The sequence below is a fragment of the Schistocerca americana genome, chromosome 6 (genome assembly GCF_021461395.2).
Source record: "Schistocerca americana isolate TAMUIC-IGC-003095 chromosome 6, iqSchAmer2.1, whole genome shotgun sequence".
Classification (NCBI taxonomy): domain Eukaryota; kingdom Metazoa; phylum Arthropoda; class Insecta; order Orthoptera; family Acrididae; genus Schistocerca; species Schistocerca americana.
Window position 1 is genome coordinate 9655393 of NC_060124.1, and position 21770 is coordinate 9677162.

The 21770-nt window shown below is 38.1% G+C and overlaps 1 protein-coding gene across 9 annotated transcripts in view; it reads right to left on the reverse strand.

Annotated features, from left to right (window-relative positions):
- The window catches only part of LOC124619295 (ral GTPase-activating protein subunit beta), a 370359-nt gene that overhangs the window by 160321 nt on the left and 188268 nt on the right, over positions 1 to 21770 (reverse strand). For all 9 annotated transcript variants that reach the window (XM_047145577.1, XM_047145575.1, XM_047145576.1 and 6 more), the window contains 2 exons: positions 15389 to 15530; positions 10711 to 10821 (listed from right to left, as the gene is read on the reverse strand). In XM_047145577.1, the coding sequence (XP_047001533.1) occupies positions 10711 to 10821; positions 15389 to 15530 (253 nt within the window). The remainder of the gene's footprint in view (positions 1 to 10710; positions 10822 to 15388; positions 15531 to 21770) is intronic.

Consider the following 21770-nt stretch of genomic DNA (forward strand, 5'->3'; position numbering starts at 1 on the left):
CGGTAGCCCATCATAGAGCCTATGCCTACCGTCATGTATTTTTTGACTTTCAGTTGTTAAAAAACAGAGGATTTTTTCTGGTACCAGTAGGAGGAAGGAAGGATTCGCACTCAGCTAGTGAATGAGTGAGAGGCACGCCATTTTTAGCGAGTAACTGTAGACCGCCATTTTGGGGTCATTATGAATTAAGTGAGGAGTATGTATTTCATATGTGCACCGTTTCGAAAAATACAGTATTTTTTTATTAACAGAAAGGTCGTGTGAGTTGTTATTTCAAATAGTACAATAATTACAAAAACTGAAGCCCACCTGTGTACTTTGGAAAATTACGAAGATCCGATAAGCTTAATCGGAACACGGTCAAGATTTCAAAGGTGAACACGGCGACCAAACGTAGCATTATAAAGAATGGTAAGCACAAATCTACAGCGGAGAAAGAAACTACTTCGCCCTGCAAAATAATATGAACTAATACAAACTTATTTCCAGGTATAGCTCAGCTTATTGTGCTTGTCATTCATGCCAAAAAATTAATTTCATTAACTTAATACATTTTAAAAAGCCACGCATTTCAACATTTTATTATCATCTATTCCATTATTTTATTATATTATAACCTCCATCATCATTACCTGAAGTTGCCACTATTTTGCAGGATGAATTGTAGAAGACTCCCTTGAAAACTGTACAGAACCTGTATTTATCCTATCTGAAAGGACTTGCAGCTGTTTTTTGTTTCTTTCATTGTTAATTCCATCTGCTAGAGTGAACTAGAATAGAGTGACAAAAGTGACACCACCTAGTGAGAGTTACAAGTGATTACAGGAAGTAAGTGCACGAAACATGTCCCATTACATTTAGCTACTAAGAATTTCCTTGTGGGTTGATGGCTTTTGTGGGATAAAGTGTGTTATTGGCAAGTTTTTTTGTGAGACTATTGTGCATAAGTTCTTGTGAGTTTTTATTTGCTTGTGAATAAGGGTAGCATACTGTGAGTCTGAAAACAGCAGAACACGAATTCAGTATGCATTTTTAGGCAAAAATTTGGAACGAGAGCTTAAAGTGGTGCACTCACACCAGATCTAAACATCGATCAAGAACAAAAACAATGAAATCAGACAAGAGTAAACACATAATTTCAATGGTGGAAACTACTATAGCAGATTTGGCCACTGAAGTCACATTTCTCAACACTTTAGCACAACAAACCGTACTAAAAATGAGGCAGCTTGGAGAGATCTTTAATGTGGTGTATAACTTACACAGCGTTTTTCATAATATACATGTATAATATGAAAATCTACAATAATGGCATGTTTCCTTAACAAATACTTAAAACAACATGGGGAACTCTTCATTTACTTCTGTCAGCCAATCACAGCACAAGATCTGTGATATCATGGTACATCTCTGTTTCATTCCATGAACTCATAAATGGCATGAATTGAAACGTTAGACGTCTACAGTTTGGAGATGAAAAGACAAAAAACACTACATTAGGCATGCAGTTCCTAACACATATATCTTCAAACTGTATCATTTTTAGTATAGTTTGTTGCAATAAACTGCTGAGAAATGTCAAGTTGGAGGTTAAATACCTTACCTACAGACTTTAGCTTTCGGTGTTATTTAGTAGTTGATTCTGAATAAAAAAGGATAAACACTCTGTGAAGTTTTTATGGAGCCCTAGCACCATAGTTCCAAACCGTAAATATTGCAGCCTTCTCCAGCATGAAAATCATGAGCTGCACCTGGTCTATACTCATACATTTTTTCACACAGTGTATTCTTACTGATCACTGATCAACCAACCTTTTGTAATGGTTTCACTACTTTAGACTGCACTGTACTTTGTTCAGCTGAATAACATGCAATTTCTACACACACACACACACACACACACACACAGTGAGCAGCAGCACGTGACAGGAAAAGCAGTCAGGTGATAGGGGTAAGGAGAAGATCGTGGCAGGGAGGAGAAGGGGCAGCTGTATGCTCCCACAAGCAGCAACCTACCGTCCTCCGCCCCTACCCTGCTATCCCTCCCCCTACACACCCCAGTCTCCTCCTTACCCCAGCCACCCAGTTGCTTATCCCTTCATTCGCTGCTGCTTGCAGTCTGGCCTCAGCAGCCAGATGATCATGTGTGTGTGATTTGCATTTGTGTGAGTGTGGGTGTGTATCCAGAATGAGATTTTTCACTCTGCAGCGGAGTGTGCGCTGATATGAAACTTACTGGCAGATTAAAACTGTGTGCCGGACCGAGACTCGAACTCGGAACCTTTGCCTTTCGCGGGCAAGTCCTCTACCAACAGCTTTAATCTGTCAGGAAGTTTCACATCAGCGCACACTCCGCTGCAGAGTGAAAATCTCATGCTGGAAACATCCCCCAGGCTGTGGCTAAGCCATGTCACCACAATATCCTTTCTTCCAGGAGTGCTATTTCTGCAAGGTTCACATAAGAGCTGCTGTGAAGTTTGGAAGGTAGGAGACGAGGTACTGGCTGAATTGAAGCTCTGAGGACGAGTTGTGAGTCGTGCTTGGGTTGCTCAGTTGGTAGAGCACTTGCCCGTGAAAGGCAAAGGTCTCGAGTTCGATCTCAGTCCGGCACACAGTTTCAATCTGTCAGGAAGTTTCGTGGGTGTGTATGTTTTCCATTTCAGACGAAGGCCTTGTTGGCCAGAAGCTGACTTTCTAACAGTTTTTTGTTGGGCCTATCTGTGACTCAGCATCTCTGCTATATGGTGAGTAGCAACTATCCTTTTCATAATATTGTTAAATTCCACCCTGGAGTTCCCATTGCTTGATTATGCAACTTCTATTGACAGAAAACACATCACAATTCAATTCTACAAGAGTTATCCAAAAAATAAGGTTCTCACAGTACCAAGAGATGCTAGGTCATGTACTGTTGATGACAATGGCATGTGTACAAGAGATATAGGACATTGCTATTGTATGCTACAGTTAACACTTTGCTATCACATATACTGTCAGTGTTACAGTGATTGAAAAAAAAGGGCCTGTCTCCACCTGTCAAGTTAGGTATTTGGTGAAGCTTTAGACTGCACAAATCAAAGTATGGACTAAAACGCTTTCTGTATGGTTTATGTGTGGATGTCACAAACATGTAGATACTGCACTTCTGCTAAGTGCAATTTTTCAAAGTGTCATGAATATTTCAATGATGATAAGTTCTGTGGGAAGCCATTTGTCATTAAAGAAGACAAGAAAAGGCAACAAATCATAGAGGACTGTCACTTGAGGACTGTGGATCTCAGCAGCCCCTTTTTATGGAGATGGTCTGAACCTGAACATTACAAAAAACTCAGTACAAGGAGCGTGGGAGAGTAAGTGCTGCTCTACAACAATTCTGTGCACCACATGTAGCCCACAGGAAAACTTTTTATAAAGGTGATGCACTGCATGGTGCTGGACCATCCTTACAATAGTTGTCCTGCTCACACAGATTATTATGTTTTCCTAAACATAAAAAAATTCGTTTTCGGTCAATGGCTTCACACTGCTGGAATGCAGGTAAACATAACATACTGGCAGATTTCTAAGATAAATTCTGAATAATGATCTCATGATATAAGTATCTCAATTTGTAGTGGTATACGTGTTACTAGGTAATTATGTTTCATTGCTGTTTATAGATCAAGGGGCATTAACTTTATAACAACCTTAGTACAAACTATGATATCTTATGGAAACTGCCTTGTAGTTTCGTACAGCTCTGCTGCCAGTACGTAGCAATCTTGTGAGCAAAAAAATATATATACACAAATGAACAGTTTACACAAGCATATTTGTTCTTTATGGCTACCAATAAACTATTCAACATGATGCCATAATGTTCAAAACACATGAACACTTGAGACAATACATGTCGCTAATTGTGTACAACTTAGAGGAAGAATGGTGTTTCCAAGGTTGGGTCTAGTGTAATGCCTGAACAGACATAGTCTGAGACCACTAACCACTAATTAAAGCATACAATGGTTAAATACAACTTAGTGATAAAGAATGTTGCATTCAGTCACAAAATGCTTTTTTACTGATGCAAAAAGAGCATCACACATCTGATATCCTGTGTACAGTAACACAACACACTATTGTACTAGCACTGAACAGTGATTCCTAAATCTTGAGAACATCTGCAGTTCCATTTTTGTGCTTATTGCTGTGTATGAAATACTTTTCTGTTTGTCTCAGCCATGAACTGGTAACAAGGCCCATGTGAAAAAGTTTAAGTGCCTATATGAATAAAGTAGCATGGGAATGGATATGCAGATACTCATACAATTTAGAATGTTTTTGTAACATAAGTATAAACTGTCAAGGAGTTGATGTAAATGAATGCAGGGTCTGTAAGAAGCACCTGAAGATCAACCAACAGGGTTCAAATGCACTGTGTATCAGCAACACAACATTTTGTGACTAAAGGAGGTTTTTACTTACGATAGAATTTTCTTACGGCTTCACAAAGATTAATATAAATTATGGATGAGGAAAAGTAACCTAACATAACACTCTATTAATTGTAAGCTACAAATAAATTTTGTATCCTTCAATATAGTTTTCTTTAGGGGTTACATATTGTTGGAGATACTGCTCCTACTCTGCACTACAATATGTGAACATATTTAAATGGAATCAATTTTAGATGATTAATTACTGTGACTTAAATGTTTTTAAATATTTCAAAATCAAATTCATTAAAACAAACAATAATTCTGAGCATACAGACACCATTCTTGTCAATTATTTCACCATGCTGATTTTCATATAACACTTGGCAGTGTTTTGAAATCTAATGTCTTATTGAGAGCCATCATTTATGTGGGCTTGGACTGATCATAAAAACGACTGGCCACATTGTCACCAACCTCCACAGAAGGTTTTACAGACTTACTGGACTAAAGTGTAAGTAGGATGCCTTAAGCCAGAAATCATCAGACTGCGGGGTAATCTTCCCAAACTTCCACATGATGGCTCTTCAGGATGTTTTCCAGCATACACTGATACATTACTGGTACACAACATTAATTAGTCACCTCACGAAAAATATAGAATTTATTTACAAGAATTGTTAACATCTAGTCTAATTTTAAGGATAATATTGTTTCTTGATAAACATTGTGTAAGGGCATCATACTGTAGTAGAAAAATTGATTCTGATAGTATAGTCTGTAACCTTGGACATTTCTTACGCAAATAACACTTGCAATGTGGAGGCTTGAATATAAAGGTGCATTTGTCAAATGTTCTACATACAGGGTCATTCTTGTGATGATGGTGGAGAGTTAATGTATAAATTTGAGGTAAAGGACCCTGGTCTGGAAACAACTGAGTCAAAAGTTATAAGTGAAAATTGTTCTGATACCTTTGTCAATGGAATACACCTACCGGTAGTGTTGATGCTAAGACTGTAGGATAGGCAACTATGAGAGGTGGTAGGGTGTACCAAAGCAAGAAAAAATTTCGAGTAAACACGGGCTCTAAAATAAATAGCTTGAGAGCTATGAGCACTTGTTCATCTTTGATAACGTGAAATTCATCTCTTCCACTGCAAGCTATTTGGTTTCCATATTTGCGGACAAGAGACCAAAACAAGAAAAATGTTCAGAAAATATGGACTCTAAAACAATCTTCAAGAGCTATGGGCACCTGTTCCATAAAAGAAACATTTCAAAATAGCAAAGATGAACAAGTGCTCCTAAATCTTAAGGTATGTATTTTAGAGCCCTTGTTCACAAGACTTTTTTGTTGGTTTAGTTCTTATTACCACCTCAGCAAGTTGCCTACCCAACAACCTTAGCAGCAACAACAACAACAACAGTACCAGTACTTATATTCCACTCTCAGAGGTATTAGAATGATTTCTGATCATAACTTTCGATTAGGTCATTTCTGGATCAGGATCCCTTACCTCAAATTGACACATTTACCCTACTCCATCATCCCTGTGAATTTGTGACATCATCATGGATTCACACTGCATACAGTTATTGCATGACACTACTGAAGGTTGTGCAGAGTATTACACTGGGTACAGTTTAGACTATCACTGAATAAATGGAGTTTTGCAACAAATTTTATGGGCTGTATTTTCATTGGAGAAGCAGTACAAGATATTAAACATTCTACACAATATTTCAGAGGACCTTGGGAAATACATATGACCGTTATAGCTTGGTGAAGAGCAACACAATAACAGATAAGAATAATACTTTATTTGAACCATTCAACTGATCTTGCTGCAATGAAATTTGTTATGAAAATTTCATGACCTGTGAGGGCACTCAAAGGTTCCAGTCAAGAAAGCTGAATTCTGCTTCAAACTTAAGCATTTTTTTTAATCATTTACATAGGAGGTCTTGAAGGAATGTGCTGTAATGAGTTGAACTGCCCAATGAAACCTTGTTGATCACATTATTTTCGCCACATTAGCTGGTTGATTTACAGTTGGTTACAAAGCATTCATAAAACTCTATTACAATTTCTGAAAGGGAATCAGTTTCTTTTTTTCCATAGTCCCTGTTCTCTACCAAAAAACCATAACCATTTCAATACTAAGGTCAGTTTATACTTCCATTTTGACACAATTTGAATCCCCCTTTTACAAGCATTCATTTACGCTGCTTTATGTAACACAACCAGTTATTGTAATTTCCAATGGCCTTTACGTGATTTTTTCCCCATAGTGGATGAGGGGACACTGTACTTGGGTTGTACCTTACTGGATAAAGAATTGAAGGAACTGGTCACTAGTTGTGTCATGAATTTTTTAATAATATAGTGACTGGTTGTTTGTCTAACTATGAACACAAAGAAATACACAGCAGTTAATGTGATACAGTTTATTGGGTCATGGAGTGACATCAACAAGCATACAATGAAAGGAGTTTACAAGTCTCAAACATTTTTAACAACTGAGGGCCCGGAGGCCCATGTATGCCCTTATAAAGCTGCTATCCATGTCAGGCATCACTGATGTAGTGTTGCACATGTATGGCAGACCTGTTGGCAGTAGACGGTGAGCGGGCTGCCCCTGGTGTTTGCCTAATGTAGTTGCGGGCATGTCATCTGAATGTCAGTGTGCACTACACTGGCCATAGCGGACCGATTTACATCCGCTGCAGGTGGTGGGTGGAATAACTGGCAGATTACTATAGTCACTGCATTTCCTTTCATAGTAAAAGCCATTATCTCAATAGCATTTCTTGCACAATCAAAATTTGTCATTATAGTGTGTCAATGTATTAATTTGTGGAAAGATTGTCATTCCTAACTTTTTCCAACTACCAGCCCATGCAAAATACTCAGCTGTGTTAGCCCATATCATATGATTTGAGAAATCTATAATTTGCTCTTCTGTGTTCTGGGAGATGGACACTAAATGTAGAAAAAGAATCACGATACCAATTGCGCATACGCATGGTAGGAGAGATGCAATAAGAGTACTAATATATACACTGCCCCGTCACATTAATGTGACCACTCTTCAGAAGTGTGAATAACTACCTTTTGCAATGTGGACATGCAGAAAGAGAGTCAATGAGGTTTCTGGAAGTACCAACAAGGAGGTGGAGCCATGCCGACTCCAATACCATTGCCACCTGGACTAAGTTTCACGACTGAGGATCCATGGCGAGAACAGCCTGATGGAGATGGTTCATATATTCTCAATTGGGTTTAAATCTGGGGGATCTGGTGGCCAGGGGAGTATGCTAAATTCATCCTGTCACTCTTCAAACCACTCGTGTACACTGTGAGCTGTGCAATATGTTGCACCGATCTTGACGGTAGATGCCATCATGCTGAGAAAAAACAAACTGCATGTGGAAGTGGACATGGTCCCCTAGGATAGAGACATACTTGTGTTGATCAAATGTGCCTTCCAGAATAACAAGATCACTGAGGGAATGCCCAAAAAACAACATCCAGATCACAACGTTCATTCCTCTGGCCTGGACCCTTCCAACAATTGCAGGGCCCTATACACAGGCTACCTGTCCAATGGATCATAAAACATTATCCATCCGGAAGTGCCACCTGTCACCACTCAGTAGATGTCCAGCTGCAGTACTGGTGCACAAAGTCCAGCCTTCGTCGCTGATGAATAGCAGTCAGCATGGGTACACAAACCAGGAGTCTGCTGTGGAGGTCCATTTGCAGAAACATTCACTGAATCATCATTAAGGAAACGCTGTTGGTAGCCCCTTGATTCAACTGGGTGGACAGATGCTCAACAGTTGCACATCTATTTGCCCAATCGCATCTCTGCAGCCATTGTCCACCCCCGCTATCTATGATCCGTGGTGCACCACAGTTGCCTCGATGATGGTTTAGGATAGTGCCACTTTGTAATTCATGATATACTTTAACTGTGGCAGCATGCAAACTCTTCACAAATTTATCCATTTTGGAAATGCTTCTTGCTTTTGCCCGATCACGCCCTTTTCGACATCAGATAAGTTGCTCCATTTCCATAATATGACAACTGCTCTATTTTCCGCATCACCCTAACACACTTTATATGCCTTCCACTACTAGAGTTGTCACCTGCCGCATGTTGACATCAAACATATGCTGTGATCACACTTATGTGCCTGGACTGCGTGTAAAGCTTTTATGGATGTAACTAGGTACAAAAAAGAGACATCAAGCTTCAGCTTTGGTAAAATAGGAGCAGGTCACTGGGGGGGGGGGGGGGGGGGGGGAATTAACTGATAGTTTACAAGTGAGTAGACAGTTATTCAGTTCTGTTTAGCAAATGAAGTAGTGGAAAATGAGATAAAATATTCAAAAGTAAGCGTGTTCAATATCTGTGAAGAGTAAATATTGTGGCCACTTTCCTTCTAAGTGAGTCATCTAAGCATGACAAAGATCTAGTCGAAACTTTAAACTGCCACTTGGCGAGTTCTGACTAGGTCATGAGGCACACTCAGATGGTTTAACTGAAACAACGTTGTTCGCAAGTGGTAGGTATCTAGATACAGAGCTTTTGATTTTCACAAACATTAAGTACAGAAAATTTTCTGCCGAACGGTAGGCCACTTCGAGCTGTATCACTCAGCAACATGCAGTACATTACATTAACACTCCTATTTATACAGCATGAAGTGAAGCACAGTGATAAACTTTTTTTTATTCACTATCTCTCAGAAATAATTACAACACTACTTTCAGAAGGCGTTCACTTGATGTTCACTGTCAACAGCAATGAGGATGTACTATTTAAAAACAAAATATAAGTTTATCATTCAAAAGTCAAGCTCACTCATAATGATAAATACTCTATATTAAGAATGAAATCAACAAAATAAATTTAAGCAGAATACATCAAATGAAAGCCTGAGCAAATTATGGCGAACCTGCCACCAATACCTGCTGTTATCTGCAGGGGAGAAGGACCATAAGTATATACAGCAAAGCAACAAACAGTAGTTTTACTTTTACAAATTAATGTTATATACAAATTAATGAGAAGAAGACAATACTAGGGTTACAACTATTTAAGACAATGCAGTTTACTCAGTGCTGTGAGATGTGTTTGTAGTGTTCCAATAGCGAAAGTAATTTAAATTAGAAATGTTTATGGTGTGCTGTCTATCACCATGCAGTTATAATTTGACACATTATCACAATAGTTTTCCACAATAGTTTGCAGTATAATACTCGGAATTTCTATGAAATGAAAAATAAAATATAATATGCAGAATTTAGTGATTACTGAAGTGTTGACAGAAACAACAAATGTTGATACTGAATGTTGTATTTGCACTACAGGCATCTGAGATGACAATGTCTGTCTACTGGGTTAAAGTTACAAGGTAATAGAGAGCAGGATGGGAATTATCAAAGATTTATTCCTCAGATGCATCCACAATATTCCTCAAAGTCAGAAATCCAGCCTTTTGCATCATTGTTGGTCTCATGATTATCCCCGCAAGTGTCAGATCTGTGTCTTTTATCATGACTCACCATAAGAGGTAGGAGTAAAAAAACTACATACCTTATTTATAAAAGCCGAAAAGACGAATTTCTAAACCCTAGTTACACTAGATGTTATCTGTCAGGCATGAGATAAGTTTTGGGCCACAGCATATTTCTGCTTATTCTGAATGACATATACAATACTCTCTATGACTAATCAACAAATGCAGACTTTATTTTATTAGGAATACCCTGTTGGGAAACAAAATATAGGTTGAGAAATTCATACAATATACACAAAATTAAACAGGATTCAGCTCTTATGCCTACTCTACTTTTATGTCAAGTATAATCAGAAGCACCACATACCACTGGCTCTCATGAGTACAAATCTACCCGAGAGCCACCTAAAAGTACCTCACAGTCTTACTGAAAGTTTCAATCTGGCAGTAGCTCTCTGCCAATTCCTAAATGAATTTTGGAATTAGTCCTTATACACCAAAGCTGCAAGTGGTTTATTCAAGAACTAAATTACTCTTATATCAACATTGGAAATGCAACTGTGTGTAAGATTCTCTCACAAAATATGTCTGCCAAATTAGTAAAACATCATTTCCATCACTGAGTATTTTTTCATGATGCAAGAACATGTAATTCCTTGACAGTTAACAGAGAGAAGCTATTTAAAGTGTTATGCCTAGTACATTACTAAAAGAAAAGGGCTATTTGAAACGACAATGAGGATAATATTTTGCTGTATCATACCTGATGAAAGAAGATTTGATGTTGTGTCACTTCCTGGTCCCACATCAGGCTGGGTCACTTGTTCTACCTCTTCTGCAGAAGCTGAGTCTTGCACACTGAGCATTAGCCCACCTGCAGAAACAATACAGATACGCATTTGCTGCCAAATTTAGTTTTCTTATTCGTAGAGGGCATGAGCACAACAAAAATTTTGAGCATGTGCTGCTGACCTGACCCCCCCCCCCCCCCCACACACACACACACACCCCTTGGTGTTCAACACTGACACATCCTAGGTATTTGTTATTTATCACTTCTGACAATGTGACCTTGAAAAATGCCAAATTGCATCATGGTTTGGTGTCCACATTAAATAGGAGTTCCTGACATACTTGGCTGGGTAAGCCAGTACAAAACTTGGTGGAACACAAGGCCCTATTACATCCAATAGGACCATGCCTAGTAAAGTACTGCGCTGTTTAGATTACATTACATAAATTATTCATTCCATGGATCTGTACTGAGGACACTCGTGTGTGTGAAACATAACAGATTTTTCTTCTTTCTTTTTCACATTTCTGCTTTTATATTTATGTTTTCTAAAGTTCTTAGTTTTAAACTAAAATTTCACCAGTCATTTCCAAAAGTACCCACACAAAATGGCAATCCCCAATGGAAACAAGAGGATAACAACAGGTGTAAAGACAGTCCACCCAGATCTTGAAACATCTCATTCCCACAAGAAACATCCATATTGATAGTGGGACAGTGTTCCTAAGCTATTATCAAATTTACAGAAAGATTTACAGGAAGGTGTTGCCAGCTGAGAGAAAAAAATCAGCAAATAACAATGCTGAAAATAAAAGTGAATCAGTCTGGAAGGTTGTAATATAAGAAAAAGGAAAATAGAAACAGAATGACTAAAACTTAACAGACAAAAGGCAGAGGGATGTCAACAAATGATCCAAAGAAACTAGCAAATTATGTGAATGAATATTTTTCACATATAGCAAAGAAACAACAACAAAAATTCCCAACACCACTTATTCTCCAGCAAAAGATTTGTGTGTCAAGTACAGTGATGATGTTACCAACCTCAGCATACAAAGTCAGGAAAACAGAGCAAAAATTAAAAAGCAAGAAGTCAATCATCATAGATGTAGTGCCTAACTGTGTACTTAAAGAATGCATAATCAGTATACAGCCCCTTTAACTGACATGGCAAATGACTCTTTCAGCTCAGGTAACTTTCTGGAGTATCTGAAACAAGTGATAGTTGCGCTTCTACTACAGAAAGGTGATACAAAAGATATAGAAAACTACAGGTTCTTTTCTCTACTTTTAAGATTCTCAAGAATAATAGAATCCATCATGAAAGACAGACTAATGAATTCTTTGAATAAATATAACATCCTCAGTTTAGAACAATTCAGTTTTGAGAGTAGAGGAGCACAGAATAAGCCACAGTAGAATTTTCATAGTTTACTAATCAAAGACGAGTGGGACATAGCTATATTTTAGAGCTATGAAAAGCCTTTGATACTGTGGAGCATAAAATTTCCATGAAAAAAAACTGGAATCATTATGAATATAAGGAATTTCCAATGACCGTTTCTAGCCATATCTGAAAAACAGAGTTCAAAGGGTAGGTTAAAACAGGTTTCAAATAAAGCAAAATAGTACCTGGACACCCCGCAAAGATCTATTTAAATGGTTGGGGATTCCAACTACACCCTGTGAGTACATCCACCAATCTGTTAAGCACCTCATAAAGAACATCAGCAATTATTTCACAAACAGCAACATTCATGATCATGGAACAAGAGCCAGACTACACTTACATTTACCAAAGGTAAACAAACAAAACACACAAAGTAACATTTTCTATAAGACAACAAAACTGTACAATAAATTGCCCAACAGGAATTTAAGAGAGACAATTAAAATCCGAATATTTGCAATGTCAGTTAAGACCTCACTGTTAAGTAAATCATATGAAAAAGTCAAGCATTATTTAGATAGCACAGAGCAAGTGATGGTACAAAGGTGACATCATTTAATAATACACAACTGTCAGTCTGCAGTAAATTGTCATCATTTAAGAATTCTTACTGTAAAATCCTGGACCCAGAATCTGTGATGGAAAATTCTAACCACTTTCCATTTATTGAAAAAAGAACTGATGTCTGTATGTTAGGAAACACAATTCAAGAAAATATGAGTTGCCATGAAACTTTTACATATTTGGGTGTATGCAATTGGTGCTTAAGTTGGTCTTGAGAGAGCAAGAAAGGGAACCACCTCAGTACATTTGAATTTAAAGAAAAGGTATCAAATAGTAGACTTCATTTGAAGCAGAGAAAACTGTGATGGGACTCAGGCTGAAGATATGTATAATAGTGTAATCCAACTGTTATTAACTAATTCTGTGTGTTATATAAGCTACTTGCTAGTCTTTACTTCAGGACACCAATGCATAGAAGCAAAATCTAACAAATCTAGTACCTTTGGTGGATCAGAACAGAACTGCATCACTTAGCGAAAGAATGAATTATTTTGGGTGAAAGTGATGATGTCCCTCTACCACATATTTCCTATGGTCAAGTACTACAGTGGTGCTGTCTTTGCTAATAGGATGGCAACACAGAGATCTGCCTTCAGGTCGCCAATAGCCCAGTAGTCAGCTTGAGTTAGGGTTGAGATTCCTGAGATATTTTTGTAAGGAGAAATTTGGAGGCATTCATTTCCTCTTTAATCCATATTTTCATCTCATTCTGTCCCTTCCATCATCCCTGAATGGAAATTGGCACAGTGCTTATCAATGTGCTATCTTCAATTTCCCACTCTGCCTAACACCTTATCCTTCATCTTTGTCTGCTCTTAGTCATCACAACAAATGGATCTGTCTCAACTTAAACAGCTTGAGACATCTGTCCTTTTTCCCACTTTCATAAACTGATCTATATTTCCTTCCTGAAGAGCGAATAAAAATTTCAAAATGTCAGGATTAGCATTTCCTACTTACAGTTTTTCTATCGGCAGTAACAGCAATTTTATCTCTTGGAAGTAAGTAATCAGCTAGAAATTATGTTCACATACTAGGTCTGTTCAAAAAATTCTGGAACATTCGTAATTCTGCACCAACGGTGTATTGGAGCAAAATGAGGTTGGCATCCCTGCACAAATCGGTGTTTCACGTGTAACTGCTGGAAGTTTCATTGTTGTTTGTCTGTTAATTATTGTTCACTGCTGTTTTGAGTGAAACATTGTGTTGCACAGTTTGCAAATTTCGAGATGGCAGAGTTAGGGGAGCAACATGTCTGCATAAATTTTGCATAAGACTCAAGAAAACCTTTACACAGGAACACCAAAAGATGCAGAAAGCCTGCAGTGATGAGTGCTCAAGCTGTACTCAGTGTTACAAGTGATTCACATGGTTTAAAAATGGCTGCACAGAAGTTAAAGATGACCCACTCACGTCAGGAACGTCAACGAAATTGTGTGAGCCAGTTACAGACTGAGTGTTCGAGAGATTTCAGAAGAACACAACATTTCAGTTGGATCATGTCATGAAATCTTCACATAGCATCTTGGTATGCATCATGTTTCCACCAAGTTTGTCCCATGGCTCAAGACCTTCAACCTCACAGGATCGCGCAAATGAGAATGAGATGTTCCTTAAGAGAACCATAACTGGTGATGAGACACGGGTCTACAGTTATGGTACCGAGACCAAGGTTCGGTCTTCACCGTGGTTCGGGAAAGGTTTTCCAAGACCAAAACAGCTCGTCAGGTCAAGTCAAAAGTCAAAGTCATGGTGATAGTTTGCTTTCACTTTGAAGGATTAATTCATCATGAATTCAGGCCACAAAGACAAACTGTTAATCGATGGTACATTCGGTACATGTTGTGATGCCTGCGAGAAAATGTGAGAAGGAAACAGCCTGAAATTTGGCGAGACAATTCATGGCTCTTGCATCATGATAATGCACCTGCACGTTCATCTGTTGGTGTGTTACTATTGTACAAAACACAAAATCACTATGCTGCCTCTGTACTCTCCAGACCTGGCTCCTACGGACCGTTTTTTTTTTTTATTTCCAAAGTTGAAAAACACATTGAAAGGGCAAAGATTTGCAACAATAGATAAAAGAAAATTCACAGATGGCACTTCATGCGACCCAGCAAGAAGCCTACCAAGACTGTTTCTGGAAGTGGACATGACATTGGGAGTGATGTATCAATTGTGGAGGAGAGTATTTCAAAGAAGATCATGCACAATAAGTAAATGATAAGTGCGGAAAAAGTTTGTGGACGAAGTTCCAGAATTTTTGAACATACCTCGTATGCTGATAAATTCAAATGTGGGCCCATGTGTGATACCTGAATACCAGCAATTATGATGATGCTAAATTGTAGCAATGGTTTGATTAGTCAGTTGCAACACTTATCCCTTAAACATTATAATATGTGACTATCATTTACAATTAGTCAAATAAATGTTCAAGTTTCCTTTACCAAGCACCCCTCTCTCTTTTTACAACAATTTATTTTTATTTAATGATGCTTCCTTTATTTTTGCTTCTTTTCCTTAAAATTATTTTTCACTGATCAATGGGCAACAGAAAAAGGAAGAGCCATTCAAAAAGATGGCAAATCATTAGCAGCTACATTAACTTACACTTTTGTTAAAGCATACCTAAAAGCATCTGTGCATTCTGAGAATCTGATTCAACCTGAAGAGCATTGATCAGCAGATTCATAAGTCGTGGCTTCAGTTGTGCAAAAGTTACATGCCCTCTCTCGGGATTTGTGTTACTCAGTTCCTTGATTAGTAGATTCTGAAAATAAAAAACAAAACAGAGCAAAATAAATATTGATTAAACCCCACTCTACTAAAAAAATCAGAAAGTGAACACAATGGGCATCACAGTTGCCAGTCATTAACAGAAGTGTACAAAACAGTCATGTAACATATAATTCACTATGAGTTATACAAAGCAGAGAAATTTTATTGTAAGTGTTGGTTTCTAGTTGTCCTACAGCATCTGCTTCATTAAGGAAATCATTATCTATGTTCAGTGAGACGCAGCACCACAAAATTAAAATTGTTTACAACTAAAAGATGACAAGTTACCTCCACGAAATACATCACTGACATTTTAGTGTGATGTTACAGTTAAACACAAAAAGAAAATTGATAAGTTCAAAAGAATATGTAGTGTGAGAGAATTTTATAATTATCTACAATTTTTTTTTGTTTCACATATAACAGCAATAATTCCAACATTAATGATAGAACTGGAAAGCATATTTTTGGAAGTTTTTTTCTAAACTGTTTAGAGTACACTACTTCTTTCCATGATAGTTAATGTAAGTAATAAACTCTGTTGGGGCAGTTCTAAGACTCATGAGTTCATTTGCAGTGCCCCTGACAGGTACAGACTGGGAACTCACCTATCACTTGTTTCTCTATTTTAGCACCCTAAACATAATCACTAACCTTCAAAGCGACTTATAGAGATAGAGCAAATAAAACTGGATTCTATGAAAATCATCAATTGACCATGAAAGGAACAAAATAGAAAAAACTAAAATTTTTAAGCCACCAACAAACACTTTCAGTTTTCTGGACATGCAGCTATATGCTGCTAGCATCCCTCTCAATCACACAGAATTAGCAAAAGAAATGCACACACACAAACACACAAACACATACACACACACACACACACACACACACACACACACACACACACACACACAGTTTTCAGACCTCATCTGCATGGGACACATGGGATAATACCCTTCTGTGTGTCCCACTTTTAAGGTGTAAGTTGTACATATAAGTATTTTGAGATTTGGGGATATGGTGATTTTGCTTGTTCTTTTAAAGCAAGAAATCTTTTCAGCAGCTTTGCAGGCTGGAGGGGTTTCAATCATTTTCCTACTTCTTCAGTATATTTCTACAACAACATTCTTCTATAAAGTTTTTCCAGTTGTTTTCAGAGGTAAATATCCTGAGTATTGAGACCACACACTTCCAATACTGTGGAAAAGATTATCATTGGCCAACATTTGACACTGTGGCTCACACTGTAAGTACCACACATTTTATCTGTAGAATTAACACAATCTTTTGTTGACTTGTGGAAAGTGACTATCTCTGGCTTCTTTCCCATCCAGATACATGATCATAATCAATGGTGTCATTACTATGAAGCAAAGTTACAAGAATCATAAATTTGTTGTCATGTAGTATGTAGGAAACTGAAAGCATCCCACGACTGAAGCCAAACATACTACAGTACTGTTTCTTCTCTGTAAAATCAACAAGATCTGATGACAATTGCATCTTTTTTTTTTTTCTCACATTGACAATGCATGGCAGCCAGTTGTTTTCAGATAACTGATGACATCAAAACAGCAAAAAATTATTGGCAGTAATATAGTGACTGGATCCAAATACCTGTTTAGCCATTCTCTTCACCACTTCACCTGGCTTGTCAATGGCACATAAAAGACATGCTTGCTATTCTCCAACACAAATATCCATGTTGACTGTGAAACTTGTCTTGGCATCAGCCGGAGAAAACTGTTTTATTACATACACATTTGGTTTTCACAGTATGTACTGCTGAAATACACATCTACCTTGAAAACATTTCATCCACAGCTATGAGGTTCATTCAAATGAAACCTGGTCAGTGCTTCTATCTTTACCATACACGTAAGGTGGCACCACGTAACTGCGGGTATGGTGGCACGATCTATTGGCAGAGAGACTGACACGTGCACAGTGTTTGATGTTGCGTAGTGGCAGTGTGGTTTCACGTCGAAGAGAAGGTGGTCACACAAGTTATCGTCCACTACCGAATGTGCAGGCGAGTAAGCAGAAACAACGAGGAGTGATTCGATTTTTGGTGGCAGAGGGAGTTGTAGGCCGTGAAATGCATTAACGGAAGATGGCTGTGTACAGTGAGTACAGTCTGAGATTTCAAGCACTGTAGAATGGTGCAAACGATTCCTCGAGCAGCTCGAGTCACTGGAAGACGTTGCTCTTCCTGGACAGGCTCATCGTGTCATCACACCAGAAATGGTTGCAGAAGAGAATGCTTTAGTCTTGGACTACCGCAGAATCAACATGGACAAGATCCATCAGTTACAGGGTATTTGCGGGCACCACCCACACCATAATGCATCAACACTTGATCATTCGAAAAATCTGTGCATAGTGGGTTCCCCACCAACTGACTGCCAAACAGGGCAATACTAGAATGGCGCTGTCTCTGAGTCATCTGCAATGTTATCATGAGGAGGAATACAGATTTCTGTCACATATTGTCACAGGTGAAGAAACATGGTGTCACCATTTTGAAATGAAAAAGCAATTGTCAGAGCAAGCAGTGGTAACATGCAACTTCACCACCTCCAAAGAAATCAAAGGCCATGCACACTAGTTCTGGGAAGGTCATAATGTCCATTTTTGCTCACAAGGGTCCACTACTTGTTGAGTTTCTGGAACAGGGACCCACCATCAATGCCCAGTGTTTTCAAGCCAATTTACAGAACAAGCCATCAAGACAAAACATTGAGGCATGTTGTCCAATGGCGTTATCCTCCTGCATGGTAATTCCCGCCCACACACAGCCAATGCGTTGAAGATGACATCGTAGCAGTTTCGGTGGGAAACGATGGAACATCCACCGTACGGTCCTGACCTTTCACCGTGTGACTTTCACGTGTCTGGCGCTCTAAAACAAGCTATTCGCAGACAGCGATTTGCAATGGATGACGAAGTGTGTGACTGAGTCCAGGTGTGGATCCGACAGCAGCCTACTAGCTTCTTCAAGGATGGAATCGACCAACTATTGTTGCAATGGGATAAATGTGCCAACAGTTTTGGCGACTATTTTTGAGTATGTGTATTGTGTATAACTACATTTTTGAGTTAATAAAATTGTTACCATTACTTTACACTAATGACCAGGTTTCATTTGAATGCCCCTTATACATTGTTCTCTGTGCAATAGCTGTACTGACAATTTTCCAGAAATCAGAGTAATACAGTTGAATTCTGGTAGTTCACTTGTCAAGATGATGGAAAGGTATCTGGATCTTAAATCATTTGACATTTATCATGAGGATGAATTGTTCAACGCCATCACCTTCAGTCCCACAAAGTTCCTCCATGGTGATTCCATCTGTAGATTCCTGCTGTTGATGTCCCTCTCTCCAGAGGAATGATCATTGGTAGTGTCCACGTACAGATTCATCAATCGATCCATTATCCCAACATTCGATAGCAGTTTGAGCATTTTTAACTTTACCTGTAACTCCAGGAGAGTAAGTGTGATGATGTCAGATACATGGTCTTATTTACTTTTCCCAATTAAAAGTTTCCTTGTTTTGTTATCCCTTTCTCCATCTTCATCAGCCTCTCACCATCTTTCTCTGTGACATAATTACCTTCACCTTCTTCCACCTCATCTTGAGAATCAAAATCACTCTTTACCCTCAAACTCTGTTGAACAGAGTACTTCCTAACCATTGTGTATCATTAATTCCTGTAGTTCTCAGAGAACTGTAGTTCTTAGACAAATAACAGAAATTCTGAATCATTTCTGCAAAGAATCATGAACATACAAGAGACAGTACCAGAATAAATATGTCTTTGAACACAATGTGCCTTAAAACTTGAGTTCAAAGTACAACAGATTTCCACAAACATTGTATTATTCACCCTTCAAATCAGCAAAATAACAATTGCAATTGGGAAGGGAGGGAGGCTTGAAAGAAAAAATGAACCCTAATAAGTGGAATAATAAACTTGAGAGGCTATGGATGTCACATCTGCTCTAGAAGATGGCTTTGGAAAACTACACATGAAGACAATCCTGTCCTCTGCAGTGACTGTGAATTTATGAATTCTATTTATTATTTATTTATTTACTAATTTCATGTTTCTTGTTGAACAGTAAAGTTTCCAAGTTGTAGATATAGAGCACTGATGGTATATTTAATTTTTTTTTTCAATTCTTAGAGGATATTAACCTTTCCTCAGTTTTGAGTTATTATGTGTGACATTCATGTCACTTGAACCTGAGAATGTTGGCTGTTTATATTTTGTGCAGCGTGAAAATTTAGTGTTGCTGTTTTCTTGTTATTTATAATTAGTGGTTTAAATGGGATCTGACACTGAGTTAGTGACAGTGTTTATTTTTTCTTGAAGGACCTCACTTTTTCGGTTTTTATTATAATTGCCAAGTCAACAACAACTAATGCGGTTTTGTGGGACACGATATTCAACATTAAATCATTGACACAGAAAAGAAAAACATGTGATCTCTGTACAAACCCTTGTGAAATGCTCATCAGATGTAAAAACTACGAGCTACATCTGAAAATCATGTTGCTTACAAGCAGAAGCAGAAGAGCATCAATCAAGCTGTGAGAAATGCTAAACTCAGACATGCCCATGTATTAACCAACAACAGATATAGCCCCTGCTGGAAACTGAACCGGTACTTCATATAACATTGTTACATTCCATACTGGATTTTCCATTGTTTGGTACTTCATATACAATTTAAATGTGAATGGAACAGAAACTCATTGATTACCTTGTGATGATAAACAACAGTAGCCATAAAAAATTCTATCTAAAGCCGTGCCTGTCTGTAACTCAACATGTCATCTTTACTATGGGTAGCAATTTGTCCTTCTCATAATTGTTAACCATAAATATGATCTTGCAAATCGCTCCAAACCTTGATAGTTGCAAAAGGTGTTGATTTCCTCTCCCTATTTTTCCTCACTCGAACCCTCAACATATGTACGGTACATGTATGGCTTATCTTGTGCACTGAACAGCTTTTGTCTCGATTGCCAAGCCTTATACCAAAGAATGTGTGGTAGAATTTTTCCACAAAACTCTTAAGGTCCTGTCTTTGCTTAGCAATTAAGTAGTTACAACAAACATAACAGTCTGTTTGGGTTATTCGAACACTTATGAGAACTCATTTCAAAGAAGCTGAAAAACTACATTTAACAACACAAATATATCCTCACAACATTACACCATGTCAACAATGAACTATAGCTTACTGCCTAGCAGCCAGATGGCTGTAATGTGTGTGACCAACTACTGCATCAATCAAACAATGGAAAATCCAGAATGCTGAGTTGCAGATAGGCACAACAAAAAAAGTCGTGTTTGTGAGTTGCGTGCGTGCGCGCGCGTGTGTGTGGTGTGTGGTGTGTGTGTGTGTGTCTTCTATTTTTGATGAGTGTCTTACCGGCAGATAGCTTTATTTGTGATAGTCGTTTTGTTGTGCCTATCTGTGACTCAGTGTCTCCACTATATGGTGAGTAGCAACTTTCCTTTTCATAATACTGCAACTACTGCATCTTGTGGAAATAAGATTTATCAACTGCAACAACATTTCTCTCTGTGGAGCTTAGGTTCAAACGAAAAATGAGTTTACTTGTTTTGTGAAAAAACTGCGTGATAGAGAAAAACTAACACCACACCTGAAATCAGCAAAAAAACTACTTCAGTAATAGTGAAAATTACACAAACATCAAAAATTATGTTGGATGGTGAATAGATGAAAATCTACATTGGACTGAACACAGCTGCAATTTGCAAGATGGCATGTGTATCTTTCCATGCCATACAACAACATAAAAATCTTTTCTCTTTTGACCTGAAAAAGAAAACTGTACACATTTTTATACTTCCAATTAATGATTACAGTGGTATTATCCTGCACGATGTTTCTCTGGAAAGCTCACAACATCGAACTAGTTACGAATGCCTGTGTTCTATATATCTGTGATGTTCAATCTTTGATCATGTTTCACCATCATAATGCACAACTGTCGTTGCTGCATGCAGAGAAGCGCAGAGTTTCCCGTCTCACTGTCTCCTTTACTGACCTATCAACTTACACTGTCCCTCATATCTCTCCTTGATCTCAACACTCTTGTTTTCAACATAGCAGAAACACCTGTTACCATCAGAGCAAAATACATTCTATTCCAATCCATAATTCAGCCACTTTCTTGAAGTCCTTTTC